This window comes from Diabrotica virgifera, chromosome 8, assembly GCF_917563875.1.
Source record: "Diabrotica virgifera virgifera chromosome 8, PGI_DIABVI_V3a".
NCBI lineage: Eukaryota > Metazoa > Arthropoda > Insecta > Coleoptera > Chrysomelidae > Diabrotica > Diabrotica virgifera.
In genome coordinates, this window is record NC_065450.1 from 195,525,189 (window position 1) to 195,552,824 (window position 27,636).

Genomic DNA, 27,636 nt, shown 5'->3' on the forward strand with positions numbered 1-27,636 from the left:
ATGTACCATGTACACAAAATTAAGTAATTGACATTGATACAGATGACAATATAAAATTAAACGTCAACAGTAGTAGTTTTTACCTCAGAACAGTTAGTTCTGGCATTTTGATGTATTCAGAGGTACCAAACCAATTAACTTTACAGTTGAGCATCAGTTAAGGAAATGATGGAAATACGACACCCGGCTTAAGCTTCTCCCTAACTTTTGACACAGGCTTAGCTAAGCAAAAGCTTAAGTAGCTATTGAAATACCGGCCCTAAGAGATAAAATTAAAACCGACTTACTCTATTATATAACAGCTGATTTCAGTGTCGTCGGCGTCATGAACCATTTTAAATTTATAAGGAACTTCATCGATTTGGTCCATTTTGTACTCGTAAATATACCCAGCATCATACCTTGAAAATTAGAAATCTTATTTTCCTCAGTAGCATTGAACAATTTTTTAAAACTATTGTCTCAAAATTAACTGCATTTTTACTCTGCTATCAAAACTTACAGATTTAGGCCAGGGTAATAAGACAGAAATATACCATACCCTGTTCGTGACACTTCAGCAGCCAGGGTGCTGAAGCGTTTCTTCGACAGGTAATACCTATAGTAGGGGAGTGCAATTAGAACGAAAAGATACAATGTTTCGGAAAAAATCAAACAAGGTTATATTTTTCTAAAACTTTTTTTGTTAGTTTATAAATATGTTAAAGTAAAAAGTTCTACTCACAAATTTCGCCGCTAATTGTTTATTAATTGTTTAAACAATAACAATTGTTTTGTATAAATAATGTTAAGAATATGGATGAATTCAACATTTTATTTTGATAAAAAATGTTTTTATTTTAGTTTTGATTATGCTGAACCCGAATCTGACATTACAATTTGCAAATTCAAAATGGCAGATTCAAAATGGCGGATTTTTTCTTAAAAATCCTTAAAAAGTAGTTGTAAAATCCGAATTTTTTTTATAAAACGTGTTTGTTTACATATATGTGGATATTTTTGAGAGGTTGCTGAACCTGAATCAAATTTTGATAATTTAAATTATAAAATGGCAGCTCCAAAATGGCGGATAACTTAAAAAATAGTTGTAAAATCATAATTTCTTTACAAAATGTATTTATTTCTACATATATTTACTTTTGAGAGCTTTGATAAACCTGACTGAAATGTTAACATTATAAACTATAAAATGGCGGATCCAAAATGCGGATTTTCTAAAAAGAACATAAAAAAATCATTTTTCTAAAACATTTATTGTCTTTATTTTTAACAGGTTGTTGAATCTGAATTAAAGATTAAAAATTTAAATTTCAAAATGGCGGATCCAAAATGGCGGATATTTAAATGAAAAACAAGTAGAATCCAATCAAACAAATATGGAATCTCATTCTTTAAAAAAAGATAAACAAATAATTTTCACAATAATATTAAAAATTAAAATGTATTAGAAAGAATATTTAAAAAAAAATCAAATTTTCGGTTAGAAGGATATAATTACATATTGGAACATAGTTTTTAATTCCAAACAACTTTTCTTTATAAAAATTTTCGATATTGTGAAATATAAAGGTACTTTACTCTTGAGTGACATTCATATTTTTTGTCATACCTCGTACAAAATTAACAAAATTTGATATTTGATGGTTGCATCTTATGTTATATACGATGCAGAGTATTTTATAAAGAATAACTTTTTTTCATAAAACTGATATTAAAAAAGTTATCAATAGGTTCCAAGTTACGCAGACATACTGTATAAGAGCTAAAAAAAATTTTTTTTGTTGAACATGTATTATTGTTGAAGCTTATTATTAAATGTATTTTAGGGAAGTTTTACAGAAAAAAGTTTTGATCACTCTGTATATACATTTTTTGAGCTGGTAATTTTCGGTTTTTGTATTACATTTTTATCTTTCTTAGTTTTCTCAAAAAGAAATTGTTTATTTCATTTTTAAACTAAAATAATTCAGTGTTTTTTTAAAGATTACATCCCAAGCTTTAAAAAATAGCAAAAAAATTGTATTAGATTTATTCAATCTTGAGTAATACCGTCTTAAATTGGTGGGAATTCTGTAAAACTACGAAGTTTTCAAAAATTACATTTTTTGAGATATCGTATTATTTTAATTAAGTTTTTGAGATTTTTTTTGAATGAAACCTCGTTTAGTAAGATGATTGAGAGGTAAGTTGTGCAAATTTGAGAGTTTTATAAGTAAAATTGTATTAGTTACACATTTTTAAATCATTTTTAAACAAAATTCATGTAAGGCTCACTTTCCGCCCACACCGTACTTATGTCCACACATTTTATTTCTTTTTATTACAACCATAAGATAGCTTATTTCATATTCTTTCATGTCCAATTTGTAAAATTTCTTTTGATCCATTAGTTAAAGAATTACGTCGAAAAAACTCAACCGTGCACTTCTTCCAACGCTAGTTTACAGTGCGCCAATGTGTGTGAGAAGGGTGACTTTAGCGTTATAAATAAAAAATTACAGAAGCTAGAGATTTAATTTTAGAAAAATCTTTGTATAAGCTTTTTTTGTAAAATTTTCTGAATTTTTCAATGGTCAAGTCAGTTTTTTTTCTAAAAATTATATTTTCGGAGTTATTTAAAAAAACATCTAACTTCGCTTTTCATTTGTTTAATAAAAAATGAAGCAACCACTTCTCGAGTAGAACTTTTTGATATGTTGTTTATTAAACATTTCTTAATGAAATTACAAAAAGTTTTATCTTGTTTGATTTTTTCCGAAGTGAAAATCTAAATGCACTCCCCTATAGGAACAAATTATAACTATTTCCTGCGTAGGATCTGGCGGCCATTTTTATTTATAAACAATTAACTGTCAAAAAATGGCATTTCCCCCCTTTTTTTCAAATCAATGGAAAACAGTGAAACTTATGATTTTTTTAGTACAAAAAAGGTCGGAATTGCAAAAAAAAAATATTTTCTCAATAACTGTTGTAAAAATTAGTGTACAGCTTTGAAATTTTTGTCAAATGAGGGTTCTTTAGTGCTTAATATGTGATAAAAATTTCAAAGCGATTCATTCAATTGTTTAAATTTTATTCAAATTGTTTATCCCAGAGAGCATTTTTTTTGCAATAACATAAGTCAGAAAAACATGACGTTAGAACCATTCCACAGGTGTCAAATGAAAGAGCATGAGCTACATTTTAAACATGGTTTAAAAAAGTGAATAAAAATGCATTTATTAGTAATAAATAATTATGCAAAAGTATCGTCAATTTTTCTTTATAAATTTTTTGAATAACTTTTTCCAAAAAAATTAACTTTTTTACCCTGTTTTAAGTGCACAACTACCAAGTAATGTTATCTATATCATAATTGATAAAAAATTGTAATAAATATGTATAATTTCTTATATAACAAAAAATTTATAAGGAAAGATTTACGATACTTTTGCATAATTAGGTATTTATTACTAATAAATGCATTTTCACTTTTTTTTAAACCAAGTTGAAAATATAGCTCATGCTCTTTCATTTGACACCTGTGGAATGGTTCTAACGTCATTTTTTTCTGACTTATGTTATTGCAAAAAAATGCTCTCTGGGATAAACAATTTGAATAAAATTTAAACAATTGAATGAATAGCTTTGAAATTTTTATCACCAAAGAACCCTTATTTCACAAACATTTCAAAGCTGTACACTAATTTTTACGACAGTTATTGCTTTTTTCGCAATTATATTAACAATAAATGAGTATATTAAACTTTGTAATACTTTGTAATACGTCATTTTAAAGCTTTTTCCATAATCTCGAAGATATTTGTACTAAAAAGACGATAAGTTTCCCTGTTTTCCATTGATTTGAAAAAAAAAAGTGAAAAATGCCATTTTTTGACACTTAATTGTTTATAAATAAAAATGGACGCCAGATCCTACGCAGGAAATAGTTATAATTTGCTCTTATATGTATTACCTGTCGAAAAAACGCATCAGTACCCTGGCTGTTCAAGTGTCATGGAAAAAACCTTATTACCCTGGACTACTAGGTAAATCCAATGACGACCGAGTTATTGCTCTTTACAGGGTGGTTATTTTCGAAGAACCTCGAAATGGAGAACCTTCAATCTGAAATAACTCGAATGTGGTGCAATTTTTTGGGAAAACTTAGAAGAAATCTGTTAAAGTTCATTAAAAAACCTTTCAAATGAGCTCTGACAAAAGTTTTTTGCTTAAGAACTGACTGACTTATGATGAAAATAAAGTCGCTCCCTGCTTTTGTTTTGAAATGTAGCAATAATTATAATTAAACCTGCGTCATTACAATCCTAACAGAAACGAATAGCTTCCCACTTGACAGTAACGTTATGTAGGTACAATTGATATGATCCATGGGATATGACCGGTTTGGAATGCTTAATTTAGAAAAAATAGTTCATTAAGCCGAAAACGACATTTTTATAATTAAAAAAAAGTGTATTTTTCTTAAATAAATCTAAAAGTATTCACAATATGAAAAATATTTCAAATCTTAATTGTAGGATTTTTTTTACTGAACATTTTGATTTTTTTTTTGTTTTTGTATCATGGATAGGTACTTTTAGGTTTATTTACGAGAAATGCACTTTTTTTAATTATAAACATGTCATTTTTGATTTAATCAACTATTTTTTTTAAACTAATGTCCAGTTGCACCAACAAATAAACGATTGATTTTTTGATTTGGATCGCCTGTTTATTTTAAAATATAATTATTGGCAAAAAACTGTCAATTAAAATCAGAAATTTTAACGATTCTTCCGTAAAATATTAAATTTTTTACCATCAAATATAATAACAGAACACTTTTCTTTTCTTTCGAAAAAGGTTAAAATTTAATATTTTTTGGGAGAATCGTTAAAATTTCTGGTTTAATTTGACAGTTTTTTGACAATTATATTTTAAAATAAACGGGAAATCCGTATCAATCGTTTATTTGTTGGTGCAACTGGACATTAGCATTCCAAATCGGTCAAATCATATGGATCGTATCCATTGTACCTAAATAAAATTAATTTCCATTTTTCAGGATTTTCCGAGAGAATCCGAGAGAAAAATGGACACAGAGATTAACAAACTGGAGACCAAGAGAGAACAGGCGAGGAGTAGGCAGACCGCAGAAGAGGTGGGCAGATGATATCAAACAAGTCGCGGGCAAGCAGTGGTCAGAATTGCCAAGAGTAGAAATCGATGGAAGCAAATGGAAGAGGCCTATGTCCAGCAGTGGACGATCACAGGCTGAAGAAGAAGAAGAAAATTAATTTCAAGTGGGAAACTATTCATTTCTATTAGGATTGTAATGACGAGGGTTTAATTATTGTTAAATTTCAAAAAAAAGCAGGAAGCGACTTTATTTTTGACATAAGTCAGTCAGTCAGTTCTTATGCCAAAAATTTTTATCAGAGCTCATTTGAAAGGTGTTTTAATGAGCTTTAAAAGATGTATCTTAAGTTTTCCCAAAAAATTACACCACATTTGAGTTATTTGAGATTGAAGATTCTCCATTTCTAGGTTCTTCGAAAATAACCACCCTTTAAAGAGAAATAACTCAGTCCTCATTGGGTTTACATAGGTCGCTCTTACGCGAGTTTCTTTGTTTTTTTATATCCTAGAATTTTGTTTTTAATGATTTTTTCTGTAAAATTAAATTTTTTTAAGTTATTTATGAAAAACGGTTATAAAACGTGAGTTTTTTCAATGAAAAATGCATAGTTTCAATCGTTAATAACTTGGAAAGTATCAATTTCGAAAAAAATTTTATAGCACAAAATTTACTCAGAATTGGTCAATTTATCGACTTCCATTTTTGTTTGAAAAAATTTTCATCCCCTAGATGGGGTTGTTTTCACCCCAGGGCAAAAGCCCGCTTCGGCGTAGCGTAGATTTTGACAAAGGTTATACATACTACCTAAATACAAATTTTTAAGGAAATCGACCTTGATTCTCAAAATTCCACGAGAAAATGGCTGTTGATTGAACTAATCAGGCTGCTTACCCTGCCATGGACACCCAAATTGTCTGATCGGGCGTATAACGCATCCAGAGAATTCTGTTCCTGACTTCTGGAATATGCAGAGGTTCCAGTTCTTCCTCAGATTCAGAATCAGCTAAAAATATGAATATAATGGTTATGCCAAATCCCAAAAAACATTACAACTTTTTTTACCTAAAAATACTTCTTCGTCAATTTCCAACGCAGGGTTTTCCTTCATTATCCTTTCCATTTCCTGTCTTTTCACTTCAACCTTCTTCGCCTTTCTTTTAGCTACCTTTTTAAGGTAGATATTTCTTCGAATTTGAGATTTGTAGGACATGAAATTCTGATACTTCGGTTGGACTTTTAACAAATATGACACTCCGGTGTAGGATTGAGGTGTTGTAGGTACCATAACTTCCATCATCTGTCCATGAAGACATCCAACTAATATCGTGTGATCCTTAAAAACACCCAAAATATAACCCGTGTTGAGCTGCCCCCCCCCCTACTTGCAAAAATTAAAAAACAAATAGCCCTGATTTATGAGCTATTTATGAGCTTTCATATTCCGCAAATCAAAAATTTTGAGCTCGTTCCACTGAGCAGGAATTTATTATTTTAGTGGGGGGGGGGGGCTGAGTCAGCCCCCCCCACTACTTAAAAATAGGGATATTGAATTGATTTTTGCGGCAGAATTACGAGCTATTTATGAGCTCTTGAAATAGTTTGAAAAAGTTGAAAAAGTTTCGATTTTGGAGCTCATCACCTTCACCCCCAAACAACCCTTTAATTGATTTAACTTAAGAGAAAAATGCTGAGAAAAATTAAAATATGTCATATTGCGGATATAATTTGTATAGCTTATATATTCTAAGAATAAACTCTTAAATCACGCGCATTTCGATTATTGAGCTACAACCCCTTTGCAAGAAAACCACCCCATCTTCCCGGCTTAAGAAAGAGTTGTACTTAAAATGCATTCAGTTAATTATTTGGCGACTACATATCATTTAATAATTTAGGAGCTCCCAAAATACACGCATTTAGATCATTAAACCGCAATTCCTTTTGTATAGTGCAGTCACTGAAGGTAAAAATCAACTATTACCTTCAATTTCGGTGAACCTTCATCGATTTTCACGAAAATTGGTGTGGTTAGAGGATACCTCAAGAAACAAAGGTTAGATGGTGCCACCTTGCGCCTTTACCCTGAGGGTGGATACCGCCCCTTCTTGGAGGTCAAATTATTTTATTAAAAATAACTCCACAAATAAATAGAAGGACAAATTATAAGCAAAATTTGTTATATAAAGTTATTAAAATAAGTCAATACTTTTTGAGTTATTAAAGATCAAAATTTTAATTATTCGCGAAAAATGCATGTTTTAAAGCGGTATTTCGTAAATCTGTAAGTTTGAAACTGAAAACTGTAAAACTGTAAGTTTTTACAAAAAAGTTAATAGAAGTTTCATTCGTATAGCTTATATTCTAAGAATAAACTCTTAAATCACGCGCATTTCGATTATTGAGCTACAACCCCTTCGCAAGAAAACCACTCCATCTTCCCGGATTAAGAGATAATTTCACTTAAAATGAATTAGATTAATTATTTGTCGACTACGTATCGTTTAATAATTTATGAGGTCGCAAAATACACGCATTTTAATTATTGCATTGCAATTTTCTTTCTATAGTGCAGTCACTGAAGGTAAAAATCAACTATGATTTTCGATTTCGGTGAACCTCCATTCATTTTCACGAAAATTGGTGAGTGGATAGAGGATACCTCAAGAAACAAAAGTAAGATGGTACCAACTTGCGGTTTTAGCCTGGGGTAGATGTCACCCCTTCTCGGGGGTGAAAATTGCTTTATTAAAAATAACCCCACAAATCGATAGAGGGACAAATTCTAAGCAAAATTTGTTATATAACGTTATTAAAATAAATCAATATTTTTTGATTTATTAAAGATCAAATATTTTAATTTTTGTGAAAAAAAATGCAAGCTTTTAAGCGATTTTTCATAAATAACTCAAAACAGTATAAGTTTTTACAAAAAAGTTTTCATCACTAAAATTGAAGCTAATAAAAAATATATTAAATTCCTTATTGAAAAACCATTTAGTGTTAATTTAAAGTAAGTTATAGGTAATTACCTATCAAATGAGCTCCAGAAGAAGTTGATAGCATCAAAATTTATACTGCACAAAATTTTCCAAAAAAATGATATTGTTTTTTTTTTAATACCTCCGTTAATTTTTATGATATCAGGCACATCCAACTATTTGAAAGGTAATTACAAGAGCTATAAAACTGTATTACATTTAATCTTTCAAATACTTTATTTTTTTTAGGATAATAGGTTAAAGGGCTTCAGTTACATTGTTCTCGCAGTAAAATTTAGGCTTAAACCTTTCTATCTTGGTTATTTTAATTCATACAGAAATCAAAAAACAAGTAAAATCTTTGCTAATAAAATAAAACTCAAATTTCGTTATCTATCATTTTTTATATTGTTGGAGTTATCATCAAAAGCAAATAATTTACGAAAATTTGAAAAAATTTCATTTTTTTAAATCATATATACATATATATTTAAAAAAAATGCATTCTAAATCGGTCAAAATGTTTAAGGTCATTACTTGTGCTAAAGTAAAGAGAGTCTTATAGAAATTACTGAAGATTTTAATTTTTGTGGAAATGGCGTTCCTTTTATTTTTCATTTTTTACTAAAAATTTGAAAGGGCCCTATTATTTTCATGTTCACTTACCTAATTTTGATGATACCAACTTCTTTCGGTGCTCATTTAATAAGTATTTCTGAGTACTTTGACAAATATTTAAGTATATTTTAAAAATGCATCGTTTTCCTATTAATTATTCTTGAATAATTAGATTTGAGTTCTGGCAAAAAAATACATTTAATTAACTATTATAACTCACTTTCAATTAATAATAAAAGGTTTTCAAAGCTTTAATTTTGGTAATGATAACTTTTTTTATAAAAACTTACACTTTTTAAAAGATTTACGAAAAGCCGCTTTAAAGCATGCATTTTTTCAGGAAAAATTAAAATCTTTGATCATTAATAACTCAAAAAGTATTGATTTATTTTAATAACTTTATATAACAAATTTTGCTTATAATTTGTCCTATCGATTTGTGGAGTTAATTTTAATAAAATAATTTTCATCCCCGAGAAGGGGTGGTATCCACCCTCAGGGTAAAGGCGCAAGGTGGCACCATGTCACCTTTGTTTCTGAGGGTATCCTCTAACCACTCACCGATTTTCGTGAAAAACGATGAAGTTTCACCGAAATTTAAGGTAATAGTTGATTTTTACCTTCAGTGACTTACTATACAAAAGAAATTGCAATTTAATGACCTAATGGCGCGTATTTTGGGAGCTCAAAAAATATTAAACGATATGTAGTCGCCAAATAATTAATTTAATTCATTTTAAGTACATCTCTCTCTTAAATCGGAAAGATCGGTTTTCTTGCGAAGGGGTTGTAGCTCAATAATCGAAATGCGCATCATTTAGGAGTTTATTCTTAGAATATAATATAAGGTATAGGAATTATGTCAGCGATGTGATATATTTTAATTTTTTTCAGCATGTTTTTCTTAAGTAAAATCAATTCAAGGGTTGTTTGGGGGTGAACGGGATGAGCTCAAAAATCGGAACTATTTCATTTTAAGAGCTCATAAATAGCTCGCAATTCTGCCGCAAAAATTGATTCAATATCCCTATTTTTAAGTAGTGGAAAATATTAAATTCCTGCTCAGTGTAACGAGCTCAAAATTTTTAATTTGCGAAATATGAAAGCTCATAAATAGCTCATAAATCAGCGCTATTTGTTTTTGCAAGTGGGAGGGGGGCAGCTCAACAGGGGTCAAAATATATTAGTGATGAGCAATCCCCTTTGAATTAAAATTTTTTTCATCACGTCTATCGGCCGACCGCGCAAGAGATGGAGTGACAATTTTTCATAGAGGCAAAAATCCAACAATTCGTCTTACAAGAAATTTGTTCTTGTAAGAACGCTTACTGAGAAATCACTTAAGAGAAGTTCCCCTAGATATCATAAAAACTATTGAAAACGTCTACCAAAACAACAAAATGGAAGTCACAACAGATGGACAATTTATAGAAACTATAGACATGGGCAGTGGAATAAGGCAGTCGCATTCATTGAGCCCTATTCTCTTTAATTTAATCATGGATAAAATCATCAAAAGCGTCACCAAAGGAAGAGCATACAGAATAGGAAACAAAGAAATAAAAATACTCAGTTACGCAGACGCAATATTGATAGCCCAAGATGAAGATAGTCTGCAAAGATTAGTCCACATATTTAACATAAGAGCAAAAGAATTCAATATGACAATTTCATCTCAGAAAACTAAAACAATAGTAATCAGCAAAGAACCAATCAGATATAAAATAGAAATTGATGAAATCAGTATTGAACAAGTAATGAAAATAAAATACGTTGGAATTTTGAAATTTTTAAGAAATTTTGTTAAAACAAAGCAGGCATGTGTGTTAAAACAAAACAAACATGTTTGTTTTGTTGTTGTTTTGTTTTAAACCCTGTAGATTTAAGTAATTACTGTATATTATAATTGAAAAAAGAAAAGAACAAAAAAAGAGAAAAGAAAAGAAAAAAAACGAAAAAAATAAAATAAGAGAAAAAAAACTAAGAAGATGTAAACCTCCGCGAGGATGAATCGGGTTTACGTCTTAGCGTAGTAAAAAAAAACAATTTATAAAAAATAACAATAAAAAAAATAATAAAAAAAAACATATTAACAATATAAAAAAAATGAAACAAAAAATACAAAAAAAAAAATAAAAATTTACAAAAAAAATGAACAACCAAAACAGAGTATTATTTAGATAATAATTGTAGATAATAATGTTAGTTTGTTATGTATTTAGAGTTAGAAATACAGAAAAAATTCCTCTGATTGAAAAATCAAATTTGTTTGTTTTTAAAATTACAAAATGTCTGGCTAATTGGCTCGGCCAAGGCCATCAAATTCACTCAAAAAAAAAAAGTATTGAACAAGTAATGAAAATAAAATACCTTGGAATTACACTGTCCAGCTACGGAGACATGGACAAATAAGTGAGAAATCAAGTATAAAAAGTAAATAGACTGGTAGGATGCCTTAATAATATTATATGGCGAAACCAACGTATTAACACTGAGATGAAGTCAAGAATTTTTAAAGCCAGTGTAAGACCAATAATGACATATGCATCAGAAACACGACCCGACTACTGGAAACGACAGAGATGAGAGTACTGAGAAGAATAATTACAGGAAATACGCTGAGAGATCGTAAGAGGAGTGAAGACATTAGAAGACAATGTAACGTACAGTGTATAAACGAATGGACACTAAATAGACAAAAAGAGTGGAATAACCACTAAAGCAAAATGGGGATACCCGTGTGGTCAAAATATCAAGAGATAAATCACCAATCGGCAAAAGTATCCGCCGACCTCACAAAAGATGGAGTGAAAACCTTCCATAAAATGTATCAATCCGCCAATGAACAAGCAGAATTGCTTATAAATAGGAAGAAGAAGTAGAATAAGAACGCACGTATGAACGTACGTTTGCAAAATTTGCCTACGTGGCGGTAACGAAAAAATAGTGTTTTATGTGGACAATACTTACGATTTTGGGATGCCATGTCAAACAGGTTACAGAATCTGGGGCTGGAATGAATCCTATAGGAATCAAGAATTCTTCCATATTTTGTAACGTGTTGACAGCAAAAACAAATATTGTGGAATCTTCTGCTCCAGTAACTACAATTGAAGCTCTTGAATTGATTTGTATTGCTGTGAGAGGTTTATTATGAGGTTTTATAACCTAAAAAATCAAAACACAATATTATTATAAACACAAAGCTTGGCTTTCGAAGAAAGGACACCGCACTCATCTTATGGAAAATATGATGTCACTCAAATTAAATGTAATAAAATTTGCATGAATAGGTTAATAAAATTATTTTTTTCAATTTAATTGTGGCTTATTTCCCATATAAATAGTTAATCATGAATAGGTTCGTCTCAAAATTACAATTATTTCATATTATTGCGTTAACTCTGAATTTTTGTTAATAACGGCGTAAATTTTGATGAATAACGACCCACTACTCTTTAACCTAGTACTAGATGACGTAATAAAAAAATGCAAACATAAATGGAGAAAATATAATGTAGAATGTAGGATATTGGAAGTTGAGAATTATAAATACAAATAACAGAACTATGCTACGCAGACGACCTGTTGATCATTGGGGAGTCAGAAAAACAATTACAAGAAAATATATAGTCCAGTCGGGTTAGACGAATAACAGGCCTAACCTTGCATTACGAGCTGCCCCAAATTTTATTTTTATAATCTTTAGGAGAGGTCAATAGTAGTGTAAATTTAAAATCTCGACTGAATTCCGCCGTTGCGTTAGCCGCCATCTTAATTTTAAACTAGAATCGTTTTTACTCAATATCTCCGCCATTTTCAATTTTTCGACAAAAAGTATAAGAACTAAAATTGTTGAAAATGTGATTTTATATAATTTCTTTTATTACATTTTTTTTCGTGCGGTCAATGTTTTCCGAGTTAGGGCGAAAAATAGTGACGTTAGAGCATAATTATTGAATTATTTCGTTTATTATTAGTTTTACGACCAAAATGTTCCTATACAAAAATAGAGAGAAATAAATTCTACACAATTTTGATCTCTTTCATTTTTTTGATAAAATTAATATTAAAGGTAGTGACGCGAGCCTAAAACCTAATTGATTTTATAGCAATTGTTTTTGTTTAATATCTACGCCATTTTGTTTCAAACAACATTCGAAACAACTAAAATTGTTTCAAATATGATTTCCTACAATTTCTTTTTAACATTTTTTTTATGCGGTTGATATTTTCCGAGTTAAGTGGAAAAATAGTAAAAAGTGGTGGGGGGAGCATAATTATTGAATTGGATTCTTGTTTCCGAGCTGCCTCAAATTTTATAATTATATCCTTTAGGGAAGATCAATAGTAGTGTAAATTTAAAATCTCGACTGAATTCCTTGGTTGCATTAGCTGCCATATTGATTTTAAAGGAGAACCGTTGTTGCTTAATATCTCTGCCATTTTCACCTTTTCGACAAAAACGGTAGGAACTAAAATTGTTGTAAATGAAATTTCCTACAATTTCCTTTGCACAATTTTTTTATGCGATCAATATTCTCCGAGTTAAGGGGGAAATAATGGAAGCGGAGAGGAAGCATAATTATTGAATTGCCTCATTTATTATTAACTTTACGACATAATTGTACATAAACAAAAATAAAGAGAATTATATTTTGTACAATTTTTGAAAGTTAAAATGAAACACCAACCAAACTAAGTACATAAAAGACATAAATAATAATTTTTATGCATAGAGTTCACTTAATTTTATTAACTAGCGGGTTTTATTGGTTGAATTTGTCTGTTGATATTTTAAGTTTCATGTCAGCTAATATATTTTAATATTTCAACATTTTTTTTAATTTTGGACCCTGTTGGACCTCGTAGGCCCGCCACTGGTTCTCTCGAAAAATTGTAGTAAATCGTAATTGTAACAATTTCAGTCCTTACACTTTTTGTGGAAAAGTTGAAAATAGCGGAGATATTGAACATAAAAAAACAATGATAATTGGAAGATAAGAAAAACATAAAATAGAAGTAGATGGCAAGCAACTTGAACAGGTAGACAGATATAAGTACTTGGGGGTAATAATAAGCCGGGATGGAAAATTAGAAGATCAGATAAATGAAAGAACTGCAAAGACTGGTAAGCTATACAATAATATCAAGAGTATCTTTTTAAATAAGAAAGTAATACCTAAGAATATAAAAACAGAAATAGTAAAAAAGATTGTGAAACCCACTCTAACCTCTAAGCCTACGAATCTTGGACATTAACAAAAAGACAAAAGAATAGACAAATAAGCACAGAAATGAGATTTTTGAGAACAATAGAGGGAAGAATAAGGAAAGATAAAATTAGAAATCAAACCTTTAGATAAAATCTGAAAATACACCCAGTTACAACAACAATCTAACAAGGTCAGTTTAGAAGGCTCGGACATATACTGAAAAGAGGAGAAGAAAAAATAGTAAAACAGATATATGAAGCGAAAGATATGGGAAGATAGAAGAGAGGAAGACCAAGAAAGACGTGAACAGAAGAAGGGAGGGAGGTGGCCGATAAAGAGGAATAAAATGGGAGGAAACAAAAGCATTGGTCATGGATAGAAGGAAATGGAAGGAAATGTGGAAGAAAACGACGGAGAACCCAACTCCGCAATAACTCACACCGAAAGGTAGAAGAGTTCTGGAGTAAGTAAGTAAGTAACGGCGTAAATTGTCGAAATCACATTTTTGAAGTCCATGAAACTGTCATTCATAAATACCTACTAGGTATTAGTCTAGTGGCAATTGAAAACAGCTTAATCCAGCGTGAGCTAAGTCGATTAAGGAAACTGTATACTTTTTGTAGGACTGACCAAATTATACCTACTTTATTATCTATAAGATAAGAGTAAGTCTCTGCCTTAATACCTGAAGAAAGATTTATGAACTAGCGATTCACAAAATCTTTGTTCTCTCTTTGACTCACGTACATTCCCATTTGGTTTTAGATTTATTTATATCAATTTACGCCGTTATTAATCAAAATTAAGAGTTGACGCAAAGATATGAAATGACTGTAATTTCGAAAACAATCTATTCATGTAAATTTTATATCATTTGAGTGACATTATATTTTTCATAAGATGTGGTCGGCATACTTTGTTTTTTTGCAAAAATCCTGCAATTTGCAAACTTACTTGAGTGATCGTTAAAATGATATTTTCTTCATTTCTTAAATTTACAACACATACTCTCACTTGTCCATCACAAAAACCGGCTAAAATCACATCTCCTGTTGGTAAGAGCTAAAAGTTGAGATCAATCAAAAATAAATTTATAATTTAAAAACTTTTGAAATAACCATTTAAAGAAATTACTTGATTGTATTACAATAGATTATCATCATGGTATCTGCACTCTTAGGGGAGTGATTGCTGACCTCTTTGGACTCTTCCGATTCATTTGTTGCGAGAATCAGTCGGCATTAACATTGTTTTACAATTGGTTGTGTGACTTCGTATATTCTACAATATTACTCCATTCGTTCTATATACTATATACTACTCCATGTTTTTGCTATGGTTACCCATTTTTCTAACTCCCATCTTCTTAAGGTCTTCAATTTTCTGGTTCACCCACCTGGTTTTGGATCTTTATCGTGGTCTGCCTAATACTGGTTTACATTTGGTGATTTTCTTAATATATTTCTCCTTTCTATATGTTTCATCCATCTGAGTCCCTGTGCCTTGATAAATCTGATGATGTCTTCTCCTTTCAAAAGTTCTCGTACTTCGTAGTTCATCAGCTCTCTAAATTCATTATTACCTAGGTTTAGTAGGCCTGCTATTCAATGAATTATTTTTCTCTCTAGGAACCTCAACCATTCTCCATCCTTCTGTGTCGGGCCCATTACTTCAGCACCATATGTGATTACTGGTCTAATTGCTGCTCTGTAAATTTTCAGTTTAGTATTCTGAGTAAGCTTCTTATCTTTGAGGAATTTTTTGTGTTTCCAGTAGGTTCTGTTCCTTGCCAAGATTCTTTCATTGATTAGTATGCTTCTATCATTAGTTCCAATAACTGAGACCCCAAAAAATTTTAAGTTCTTTTTTTTTCAAACTCATATTCCCCATTATATTTAGTCACATGAACTGTATTTTTTGAGCATATTAGGTATTTTGTTCTTTTATTTTAATTTATTGCCAAACCCCTCTTGGATGCTTCTTTGCACAACTTGGATGCTATCCATCTTTTCTTTTTTTTACAGCATTTTTCTGAGTCTTTCTTTCTTTTCATACACTCTTCCAAGTCTTCTTCTCTACCTGTCTTCAGTCATTTCTTTCGCGCTAGATTTCTTCTCTGGTTGCTGTTTAGTAGTCTTCGTCGCACCATTCTTTTTTCTTTTTTTATTTCTTCATATCCCATTACTTTTTCTGCGGCTATCGAAAGGGTTATTCTGCGTTATGGTTTGAGAATTTTAAATTCGCTTCCAACTCCTCAGAATAATCTTTTTGAATAATATCCAACTCTAGTTTCCTTACATTCCAATTTTTTCTTTTTGTGTATGTTTTTGTGTCTTTAATTATTTTCATTTCCATAATTCCTATTATGATGAAATGGTCCGAATCCGTGATCAGAAGTTGCACCACGATACGACCTGACATCTTCAATTGTTCTAATGGGCTATTGATTATGTTCAAAATAAGAGATCTAAAAGGAACTACAATGTTAACGGGGATTTATTGTTTCATATGGTCAATGGACCTCTAAATATGAAAAACCGCGGGGTGCTACCATTTAAAGGGGTGCGTTTTTGAGAAAGGGTTGAATTAGTCCCTAGGCACAGGGTGCATTAGGATGAGTTCTATGTACTTTTGGTACAAACAAGTCTACAGAAAAATTCGTTCCAGGTTAAATTTAATATCGAAATATCACCTTTTAAAGTAAAAAATATTTTTTTTACAAAAATATATTTAAAAAAGCAAAAAAAACAAGAAAGAGAGCAATTTTGTTTTTTGCCCCACAACTTTCTTTTACGGGGATATAGGTATAGGCATTGCTTCATAGAAAAAAACTTATACACTTTCTCTTTAAAATGACGTTAGGTAGAAGTCTTTAGGATTTATAATTTCCGAAATATGATTTTTCGAAATTTGCCACTCACATCATTTTTGGGCCATTTTCCTATTATTTCGCAAACATTGTTCTGTTACTTTTTTCTACGCAGTTTTAGGTATATGCATTTTTACATTTAGTAGGAAAAGAAGTCAATAGTCTTTAAAATGGTCTATTATAGAATGTTGTATGACTATTTCTAAGCAAGATATGGTTTTTCAAATTTTATAATTTTCAAAGATTTTTGATATGTTTTACGAATATTTTTAAATTTCTCATTATAATTTTTTTTTCTACATCTAGGTATACACATTGCTGAATAAGAAAGAAAGCTTATTTTCTTTGCTTTAAAATGGTGTATTGACAAAAATTATAGGACTATTTTTAAACAAGATATGCTTTTTCAAAGTGTGTCATATACAGATGCAATATGTCCTACTAAGTTAGAACCATATGGAAAACTTTTTATTATTAATTTTATGAAAAAACATTATTCTTCATAAAATGCTCTGCATAGCCTAAAACTTTAGATGCAATCATCAGATGATATCAAATTTTATCAATAGTATACGAGGTATGTTAAAATATGAATTTCGCTCGAGAGTAAAGTACCTTTATATTTTACAATATGGAAAAGTGTTATTAAAAAAAGGTATTTGAAATTAAAAATTATGTTCTAATATGCAATTATATTCTCCTAATTGAAAAAAATTCAAAATTTTTCTCAAATTACAGATATCCTTGGATATCTTACGAATATCTTGTTTAAAAATAGTCGTATAATTTTTTACAATATGTACACCATTTTCAAGTAACGAAAATAAGCTTTCTCTTTTATTTCACAATTTATAGTATACTTAAATGCACAGGAAAAAAAGTAATAATGAGAAAGTTAAAAAATAATCGTAAAAAAATCAAAAATCGTTAAAAATATAAAACTTTGGAAAACCATATCTTGCTTAAAAATAGTGGTACCATTTTAATGATAATTGACTTCTCTTCCTACTAAATGTACCATTGCATATATCTAGAAACGCGTAGAAAAAACTTACAGAATAATGTTTGCGAAATAATGGGGAAAATGGTCCAAAAATGCTGTGAGCGTCGAAATTTGAAAAATCATATTTCAGAAACTATATATCTTAGAGACTTCTACCAAACGTCATTTTAAAGAAAAAGGATGGAAGTTTTCTTTCTGTGAAGCAATACCTATAACTATATGTCCGTAGAAAAAAATAAGAGGCAAAAACCAAATTTCTTTCTTTTATGTTTTTTTTTGCTTTTTTTTTAATATATTTTTGTAAAAAAAACGCACCTGTTTAAATGGTAGCACTCCGCGGTTTTTTCGTATTTACAGGTCCATTGACCATGTGAAATAATAAAACCCCGTTAACGTTGTAGTTCCTTTCTAAAGTACATAATCAATAGCATATAATCCACTTTTTTGAAATCAAAATATGATCTATTTGATTACCCTTAGTTGATCCTGGTAATATTAGCCCTGCTCACAATAGACACTCTGTTATATATCTACCTAAGATTGGCTAAATTATCAAAAATCATTTATACATCTGAATTATGGACTACATATAGTAAAATCAAAAGAAACTGCTTTTAGAAGACTTGTATCTGAATAAATTATGGTAATACACAAACTTATAGTTGAATATTTACCTCAGCTTCTGGCCAAATCATTCGAGAACCTTTTGCAGGAAATTCGTAACCAAATATCAATTTTTTCGTCAAATAATTATAAATATAAAGTCTTCCGTCCCTTCCTAAGCTAGCCAAATATCGTCCATTACAGTAAGTTGCTATGTCGACGACCTTTCCAGCATGACACTTATACAACTGCATCGAAGGCTCTGGTTCTGTGACTGTGTTGAGATCTATTTGCCATATGCCACCGTTACCATCCTAGAAAATGTTTAGAAGAGTATTAAAAAATTTAATATTTATCATAGAAATGGTATTGATACACCAGTCAATGGGAGCAATAATAGGATATTACCTCCCAATTCTATCCTACCGCATAGATTTTAATGAAATTTTGCGAATAGCCTCTACTTATCTCCTAATTCAAAGTCCACCCTATGTCGATGCGCGCTTTTATCTTGGGGGTGGTTCCCACCCCTTCTCGTGGGTGAAAAATGTCTTGGTTAAAATAACCATTGATGTGACAAGAAAATTTAATTTTAAGCAAACATTCTTCTATAATTTTTTTTAAACTCAATATTTTTTGAGTTATTCGTGCTTGAAAATTTGCCATTTTCATTAAAACATAACACCTTTTCGAACGGTTTTTTGCGAATACCTTAAAAACTATTTAACTAAAAAACTATATAAAACATTTTTGTAACTTATAAAAAAACAAAGAGATTAGTTCCTTCATGAATCTTCTAGTTATAATACAAAAAGAGATATGGTAGGTGAAAACAGTTTGTTTTTTGGTGCATGCTTAAATCGTTCTATTCAACTTGAAATAACAGAGAAACGGTCGATTTTGCTACCAATACCTTTTGTAGTGCTTGTAGTGCTTCAAAAGACCTTTACAATGAGCAATATTAAAGGTCTAGTACATTCAAACTAAGCGAGACATGCTGCAAAAAATTTGATGACTAATGTATTTTAAGAAAAAATGAGAAGTATATTTAACCCCTCATCCACCAGAATTTTAATGCATCATTTTACTTCTACAATACCTTTTATTATAGTGTTATTTCTATGTTCAAAAAGTTGAACAGGTTTAAAATGAATGTGTTTTGAAAAAAAATAAGATCAATTTATAGAGCGCATTTTTAAATTTCCTTAAACATCTTCCTTTTTCTATATTTAACTTGATAATGATAAGAGCTACAATAATGAAAAACTAAAACAAAATTTTTATCTAGCTAAAACCCTACGCCCTACATTTTTGTGTGGTATCTTTTTTTCGTATCTCTTATTATTTTCGAGTTACATGGAGAAAAAGGAAGATTTTTAAGAAGATTTAAAAATGCGCTCTATAATTTGATCTTATTTTTTTTTTCAAAAACTATTTATGTATTTTAAACCCATCCAACTTTTTGAACATAGAAATCACACTATAATAAAAAGTATTGTAGAAGGAAAACGATGCATTTAAATTCTGACGGATGAGGGGTTAAATCATACTTCTCATTTTTTCTTAAAATACATTAGTCATCAATTTTATTGCAGCATATCTCGCTTAGTTTGAATGTAATCGACATTTAATATTGCTCATTTTAAAGGTCTTTTCAAGCACTATAAAAGGTATTGGTAGCATTGTACACCTAAAGTCGACCGTTTCTCTTGTATTTCAAGTTGAATACACCGATTTGAGCATGCACAAAAAAAAACAAACTTTTCTCACCTACCATATCTCTTTTTGTATTGTAACTAAAAGATTTATGAAGGAACAAATCTCTTTGCTTTTTTATAAGCTACAAAAATATTTAATATAGTTTTTTCGTTAGATGCATAGTTTTTAAGGTATTCGTAAAAATCTGTCCGAAAAGGTGTCATTTTTCAATGAAAATGGACAATTTTCAACCACGAATAACTCAAAAACTATTGAGTATTCAAATAAAAATTATAGAACCGTTTCTGCTTAGAATTAGGTTCTCTAGCCACTTCCGTGGGTATTGTAACCAAAAACTTTTCCACCTCGAGAATGGGTGGAAATCACCCCCCAAGATAAAAGCTCACATCGGCACAGGGTAGACTTTGTTTACTGAGCTATTCTCTACTTACTGTGAAAATATCAAGTAAATCGATGCGCTAGAATGGAATTAGGAGCCAAATAACCTCATTGACTGCCCCATGAATGATATTCTCAGGTTTTTGGTGCTAAGAATTACCCACCTGAGCTATAAACATACTCCCTTCTTCTCGCCTTTTGGTCACTTGGTACAGGGACATGCCAGGAGTATAGAAATCATATGAAGGATCCAAGAGGATGACGCGATCATCGTCTGGAGGATCAGCTCTGTCGATCTTCTCGTACCACCAAATACGAACATGGCCATCCAACGATACTGTCCACAATTCTTCGTCTTCGTAAAATATCTGTACTATAGGTGCTTCGTGGCAGTTCTTGCGTAGGGTACGTAATACTTCTAAGGTGATTAAACCTCCGTCCCATATCAGTATATTGCCCCAATCACAACCAGACACTACCTGAGAGAAAAATAAACACAAGAAGTGACGATTAACATACAGAGAGATTTATTAATTAGTTGTTTATGTGATTTAATATAAAACGCCTCTTTGGTAGGGCTTCGATTACCTTTTCGTCTGGCATGGGCAAAACTCCCAAAATATCAGAATATTCTGTCTTTCCGAACCTTCCTAGCTCGCCCTGTAGTTTAAGTCCGGTGAACGTGTGGGCCATCTTCCAAAACTTTATGTGACCTACACCTAAAAGCAACAATTTCATTCAGTAAATAAAGATCTATTCAGGGCAAGAATAGAAGAAAAAGGGTATTGGAACATGAACCAAAATCCTAATATAATTTGGAGGAAAGAGACCAGTATCATTAGAGATGCTGCTATTGAAAAAATACTTGAGAATAGAGAGACCTGGTGGTAGTCAACGAAGTTCAAGAAAAAATAAACTAGGAGAGAAAATTATATAAACAGTGGTAAAAAATTTGGTCAAACATAGATCTTCAAAATTATACGATCCCCAAAAAGGAAGCGAAAGCAGCAGTAGCAAATGCTACAGCAGAAACGCATACAAATCTATGTAATCAACTTGATACCAGGGAAGGAGAAATAAATATATACAGGGCGTTTCATTAAGAATGTCCAATCTTTGAGTTGTAGATTCTAGACCTCAAAATATTAAGATTTAACCTAAATCCCTAAATTTAAAAATTATTTTTACCCAGTACTTTAAAACTATTTGACGTATCCTTATCATACTTGGCACAAGGTGTGGCTACTATACACCCTACTAAATTATGATAAATAAACGTTTCTAGCTACTACCAGAGGCGTAAGACAGGGGTAGTGAATGGTTGACCCTTCCAAAATTCTACACCACTGGGGAGTTACTATTTTAGCGCAATTTTTCGATTCTCCAATACTTTCTATTCGCGGTGTGCAAGTACTTGGAAGGGATACGTGAAACGATCGTGCGCGAATAGCGGAGAAATATTGCAACTTTCTTAAATAATTCATATTGTCAATTGAAATTGTCAAATTGACGTACATTTCATATCTACTGTCATTGAAGGAGAAAAATTATATGTTGCTCCACAATATTGATATGATATGCAATTATTATATAAAGGTAAATTTAATTAATTGTATTTTGCTTGCAGTACTGCATTTTAATAACTAATTTTATTTACTACATACAATTGTTTACGTTTTCATGACATAACCTGAATCTTATTTTTTCTTCTTATTATTTTTTTAGGCTATGGCCTTGACAATTATCCAGCAACCAGGACTAACGTAATTGGTCAATACAATTAAAAGTGCGAATAAAAGTGCAGAGCGTAGAAATAGGTGTCGCTTTGCGCAACTTGCACGGTCCCAATATAAATACAACTCAGAGATTGGACATTCTTAATGAAACATCCTGTATAAGGAATGAAAGCAAAATACTTTAATCAGATTAGATGTAGGTATCCGAGATGAAAATAACTAAATATTAATCTACGAAAAGAATGTCAAATAGAGATGAAAAAAGTACTTTGACATTTTATTAAATGAAGAATTTGACAGAAAGTTGAATTAACAGAGGCAGCAACAGTAATGTCCACCAAAATAACAAACGTGGAATTGGTTCAGGCACTTCAAAAAATAAAGAAAGGAAAAGCAGTTATACCAGATGATAATTCTGGGGAAGTGTGAACACCATTAAGAGAACTATAGAAGTTGGACAAACACCAAACGAATGGAGAAGCAGTACCTATCTACAAAACTAATGCTGCCCACTCACTTACGGATATCGAAGAGGCCGTGGCATGCAGGCCAGGACTGAAGGCCGTTATTTGAGTAGTTAAGTTAATGAACTGCAGTTGAGACGCCACACACATGCAGTTTGGTGATCGAGCGTGCCAACGCCTTTACGAAAACTGCATGTATGTGGTGATTTTGGCTTCACAAGCGTGTGGTGCTGTATATACAGCACCACACGCATATAAGGTGGTTTGGTCATGTTCAATGTAGAAACATTAATCACCCAATACGAAGAATGGCTGATCTGCGGGTTCCTGGAAGGATAGGAGAGACCAAGGAAGGCCTGGGAGGATGCATAAAACTTGTCGGTAAAGGGGATTGATATTGGTATGACCCAAAACAGAAGTTATGTAGAAATGTATTTAATTCAACTTACCACACGTGGTTATTTCTCCTGGTATATACGGTGAGAATTTGACAGCATAAACATCATTGACGTACGATTTATTTCTGAGCAAAATCTTGTGCTCCTTCCAGTTCCATACAGTGATCAAATAATCTGGTTCTCCACTTTGAGAGACGAGCAATTCCCCATCAGGACTACGAAAGGAAAATACATATATTAATAAATATATTGCTGAGACATGGTCCTTCTTCAGATGGCTTTAATTCTCAACCATAAAGACTAGAAATAAGGGAATGTAATAAATTATTTACCTATAGTCCATATTAGAATAGAGTTTCTTTGCTCCACCTCTCAAGATACACAATATTGTCATTTCTGGCCAATTGTACAAGATTATTATCGGCCTACGACCACATTCAGCTACGGCAAAATGGGGATACTCCTTATTTGGGTTTCTCTAAAAAATATTTGTTTTTTATGAGTAATCTATATAACGCACTGAATTTATATTGAGAAACGCGGTATATGATTTCTATATGAAGAAAATTATATGTTATAGCACTGAAAACTTTTGTTTTAAATACTTACAGAAAATTTATTATATCTAAGTTAATGTCACTACCGCTGTTTCGGCAGAGTGACTTTCTAAAGTGTTGTCTTTTACTGTATCTTTAAAGTCTTTAACTGAAAAAGTTGAGGAGTGGGTTTGTCTCAAGTTGGTCATTCAGAATTATATCTGTATTTTTTAATTTATTAATATCCAACTTCGAAATAGAATTGAATATCATTAAGCAAATAGCAGTAAACAGTGGGTACAACGAACAAATAGTTAACACAATTTTTAACCAAAAACTGCATACGAAACCCTTGAAATCATTAGTCTTCCCACCACCACAGAAGAAACCCAGTACCTTCTGCTCTATCATATAATCCCACTTGACTTTACAGTACATGAACATACGGCAATACAATCCTTATGGGAGTTTTTAGCGATTGCCGATTTTCTTCAAAAGAATTTTCAATCGGACATTACCAAGGTCCTAAAAATGTAGGTCCCTAAAAATGTTAAATTAAAACTAACCCGTTACAGTCAAGTAAAACAATATTTTTCATTGTTTTTTTTGTGAGTGATAGTCATTTTCGAAAAGTAATCAGCAATTTTATAATCGATATGGGTTATAACGTTTTTTGGTTAAGAATGTTAGAATATTCAACATTAAAAGTGGATGTTGTTCTATGGTTGTTAATTTATGTATTGACAGTATAGACAGTTCTGAAGTAATGTCAAGAAAAATATAAAATAGATTGTCAGTCAAGTTTAAGTAAAGTTTTATATTGTCCTACCAGGTCCTACAGTTGAGAATAAATAAAGTATAATTGTTGATGGTCAGTTCACCTAAATTAAATTATACCAAAGAATATTAAATAAGCTTAAAATTATTACTGATAACATTGTATTGAGTATTGAGTAACTCATTGCTTATTTGGAAAATTTGGATCCTAATTGCAGTTTATTGTTATTCTTAATGTACACCCTACACCCTATTTACACTTTATGATGGTGGCAGTGAAAGTGAGGAAGACGCGATTATAGAAAGAAGCTAAAATATATAGTTTAACTGTATTTTAATTATTCCTGTAGGTACCTACGTATTTATTAAGGTTTAACATATTTATGCGCTTAAATACATTATTGTATAAATGTTGTATACAAAATTATTTTTATTTTGTTCACATAAAGGTATTTTTCGAAAAAAAAAATGTTTTAGAACCCCTGACAGCCACAAAATGTCAATAATATTAATTCCTAAGTTATTAATAGTTATCGTATAGAAAAAAGTATGTTTGCTTAAAACCTGTTTCTGATAAAATTTGGCATCACTATTGGACATGTGAACCTGTACTGTAAAGTCAAGGTGGGACGCACACTAGATATTCATGCAAGATATCAACAAAAATAGTCAAACACATAAAAAAGAAAAGGTTTACACCAGCTTCCAGGACGAACAACAACTGGTTAAGCAAATACATAATTACAACAATAAGAGCCTAAAGAAAAAGCAATTACAGAGTGGCGTATAGAAAATAATGATTGTCCAAAAACTTACATTGGTCAAACTGGCAGAACCTTTGACAAACGCATAGCAGAACACAAAAGGCTTTCAATAATAGAGAAACAGATTCTACGTACGCATTTCATTTTCTAGATCATAATCATTCTTTAATGAACAGTATCAAATTAACAGTATAACAGTATCAAATATTCAATAGAAAGTCCTTAAGCTATCTTTATTAGAATCTATGGAAATTCTTCTTTTTCTTCTTCTTGTGCCGTCTTCTAACGAAGGTTGGCGATCATTTCTTCAAACGATTCTCTGTCTTTTGCAACGTGAAATATCTGTTCAACACTGAGGTTAGTCCAAACTCTGATATTCCTCAGCTAAGATTTCTTCTTACTTTCAAAGCCTTTTTCCCCTCTGCTCTTCCTTGAAATGATTTAAAGCTACAGATATAGTTTTGAATGACCAACTTGAGACAAATAGCTGCTTACTTCTTAAAATATTCAGTTAGAGACTTGTGCAGATAAATAGAAAAATACATCACTTGAGAAAGGCACCTCTACCGAAACAGCTGTAGTGACATTAACTTATAATAAATTTTGTGAAAGTATTGAAAACAAAAGTTACCAGAAAAACTCAATAAAAATACATACTTTAATGTGTCCAATTCCTTGTCCTAATGCACTTCTGCGAAACCAAATCTCTTTGGTTTCCAAGTTAAAAAAGTGCAAAAAATTCCCAGAGGCAAAGACCACTGTGTTTTCATCTAAAACTTCAAGATTGAATTTTTTTCTGCAGTTATATCCAAAAGAATGACTACAACATATTTGTTAAGGAAAACAGATGCTAGATATACATGAAATCATTTGTAATAATAATGTACCTGTAAAACTAATTATTATTGTTTTAAAAAAGATACAAAAATTCTAAAAGATCTAACGGCAAAGTTCCACCTTCGCAAATCGTTGGTCCTGACAAAAGTCTATCGGCATCGTAATGTTCTGGTTCTTCTTCCTCTTCTATTTCTTCTTCTTCCGCCTCTTCACTAAATTCGTCTTCTTCTTCTTCATCTTCTTCCTCTGAAATTGTCGAGGATACTTTTGATCTCCTAGAACTTAGAGATTTTATGGATTTTCTTGCTTTGTATTTCGTTTTTTTTTGTACTTCTTCCAAAACTTGTTCTGATTCATCTTCTTTTTTAACGCCTTCATATTCAGTGTCATCTTCTTCGGTAGTTTCTACATCAGTCTCATCTGTGGGCATATCTGATTTATCTTCCCTTTCTTCTTTATCTTCAACTTGTTTGTCTTTCGCCTCAGCTTCTTCATGTGTTTCAGCTTGGTGTTCAGGTTTTTCCTCTGTTTCTAATATTTCTTTTTCGTCTATCGTAGTTTCAGCAGTATCTTCTTTAGGCTCTATATCTTGGTCTTCAGGTTTTTCTTCTTTTTCCAATATTTCTTTTTCCTCTGTCTCAGTTTCAGCAATATCCTCTTTAGGCTCTATATCTTGGTCTTCAGGTTTTGCCTCTTTTTCCAATATTTCTTTTTCGTCTATTGTAGTTTCAGCAATATCTTCTTTATGCTCTATATCTTGGTCTGCAGGTATTTCTTCTATTTCCATTGTTTCTTTTTCGTCTGCCTTAGTTTCAGCAATATCTTCTTTAGGCTCTATATCTTGGTCTTCAGGTTTTTCCTCTTTTTCCTTCTCGGTTTCCACTTTCATTTCTCTTTCGTCATTTTCGTCTTGATCTTGGGAAACATCCTTTTCATGTTCTTCTATTTCAGTTTTTATTTCCTCTCTCTGACCTTTATCCCCTGCGTCTTTAACTTCTTCATCTAAAACTACTTCTCTATCAGAATCTACAATTTCATCTTCTTTGGATGACACTTCTTTAACCTGTTCAATTTCTAATGCTAAAACAACAAAGTTTTGTGTTAGTTGATATTTTATTGTTATAAAACTGTTTACCTTTCGTATTTTCTTCCTCTATCGCTTCTTTTGGCTCTATTTCTACAATTTCATCTTCTTTCAATGACTCTTTTTTAACATGTTCAATTTCTAATGCTAAAACAACAAAGTCTTGTGTTAGGGTTGATATTCTGTTATTACAAAACTGTTTACCTTTGGTGTCTCCTTTCTCTATCGCTTCTTTTGGTTCTACTTCTACATTTTTATTAATTGACTCTACATCTTTAACTTTTTTTCCTTCTGCATTACCTTCTTCAGCAAGTTTAGATGCTATGGGTGATTCGCTATCTTTCGACAACTCTACCTGATCGTCTGGTTTTTCCGATACTGCTTCTTGAGTAGCTGGTATTGATATTTCCATTTCATTTTCTTGTTCATCTGCCGATATATCCCCTTCATTTCCAGATTCTGACATATCTGGTACTTTGAGTGAACTATTTTTTTTATTTAGATTGTCTACGAAATGGTTTGACGTTTTTGTTT

At 31.1% G+C, this 27,636-nt stretch overlaps 1 protein-coding gene across 1 annotated transcript in view; it reads right to left on the minus strand.

Moving 5' to 3' along the window:
• LOC114340030 (cilia- and flagella-associated protein 44) overlaps window positions 1-27,636 on the minus strand; it is a 120,940-nt gene extending 93,304 nt beyond the window's left edge. The window contains exons 1-14 of the mRNA XM_050659667.1: window positions 27,307-27,636; window positions 27,154-27,249; window positions 26,105-27,098; window positions 25,839-26,001; window positions 23,437-23,582; window positions 23,156-23,319; window positions 21,095-21,225; window positions 20,671-20,985; window positions 18,481-18,723; window positions 14,889-14,996; window positions 11,689-11,886; window positions 6,185-6,455; window positions 6,014-6,125; window positions 288-401 (exon numbers count right to left, since the gene is read on the minus strand). Coding sequence (XP_050515624.1) covers window positions 288-401; window positions 6,014-6,125; window positions 6,185-6,455; window positions 11,689-11,886; window positions 14,889-14,996; window positions 18,481-18,723; window positions 20,671-20,985; window positions 21,095-21,225; window positions 23,156-23,319; window positions 23,437-23,582; window positions 25,839-26,001; window positions 26,105-27,098; window positions 27,154-27,249; window positions 27,307-27,568 — 3,317 coding nt within the window. The 5' untranslated portion in view covers window positions 27,569-27,636. The remainder of the gene's footprint in view (window positions 1-287; window positions 402-6,013; window positions 6,126-6,184; window positions 6,456-11,688; window positions 11,887-14,888; window positions 14,997-18,480; window positions 18,724-20,670; window positions 20,986-21,094; window positions 21,226-23,155; window positions 23,320-23,436; window positions 23,583-25,838; window positions 26,002-26,104; window positions 27,099-27,153; window positions 27,250-27,306) is intronic.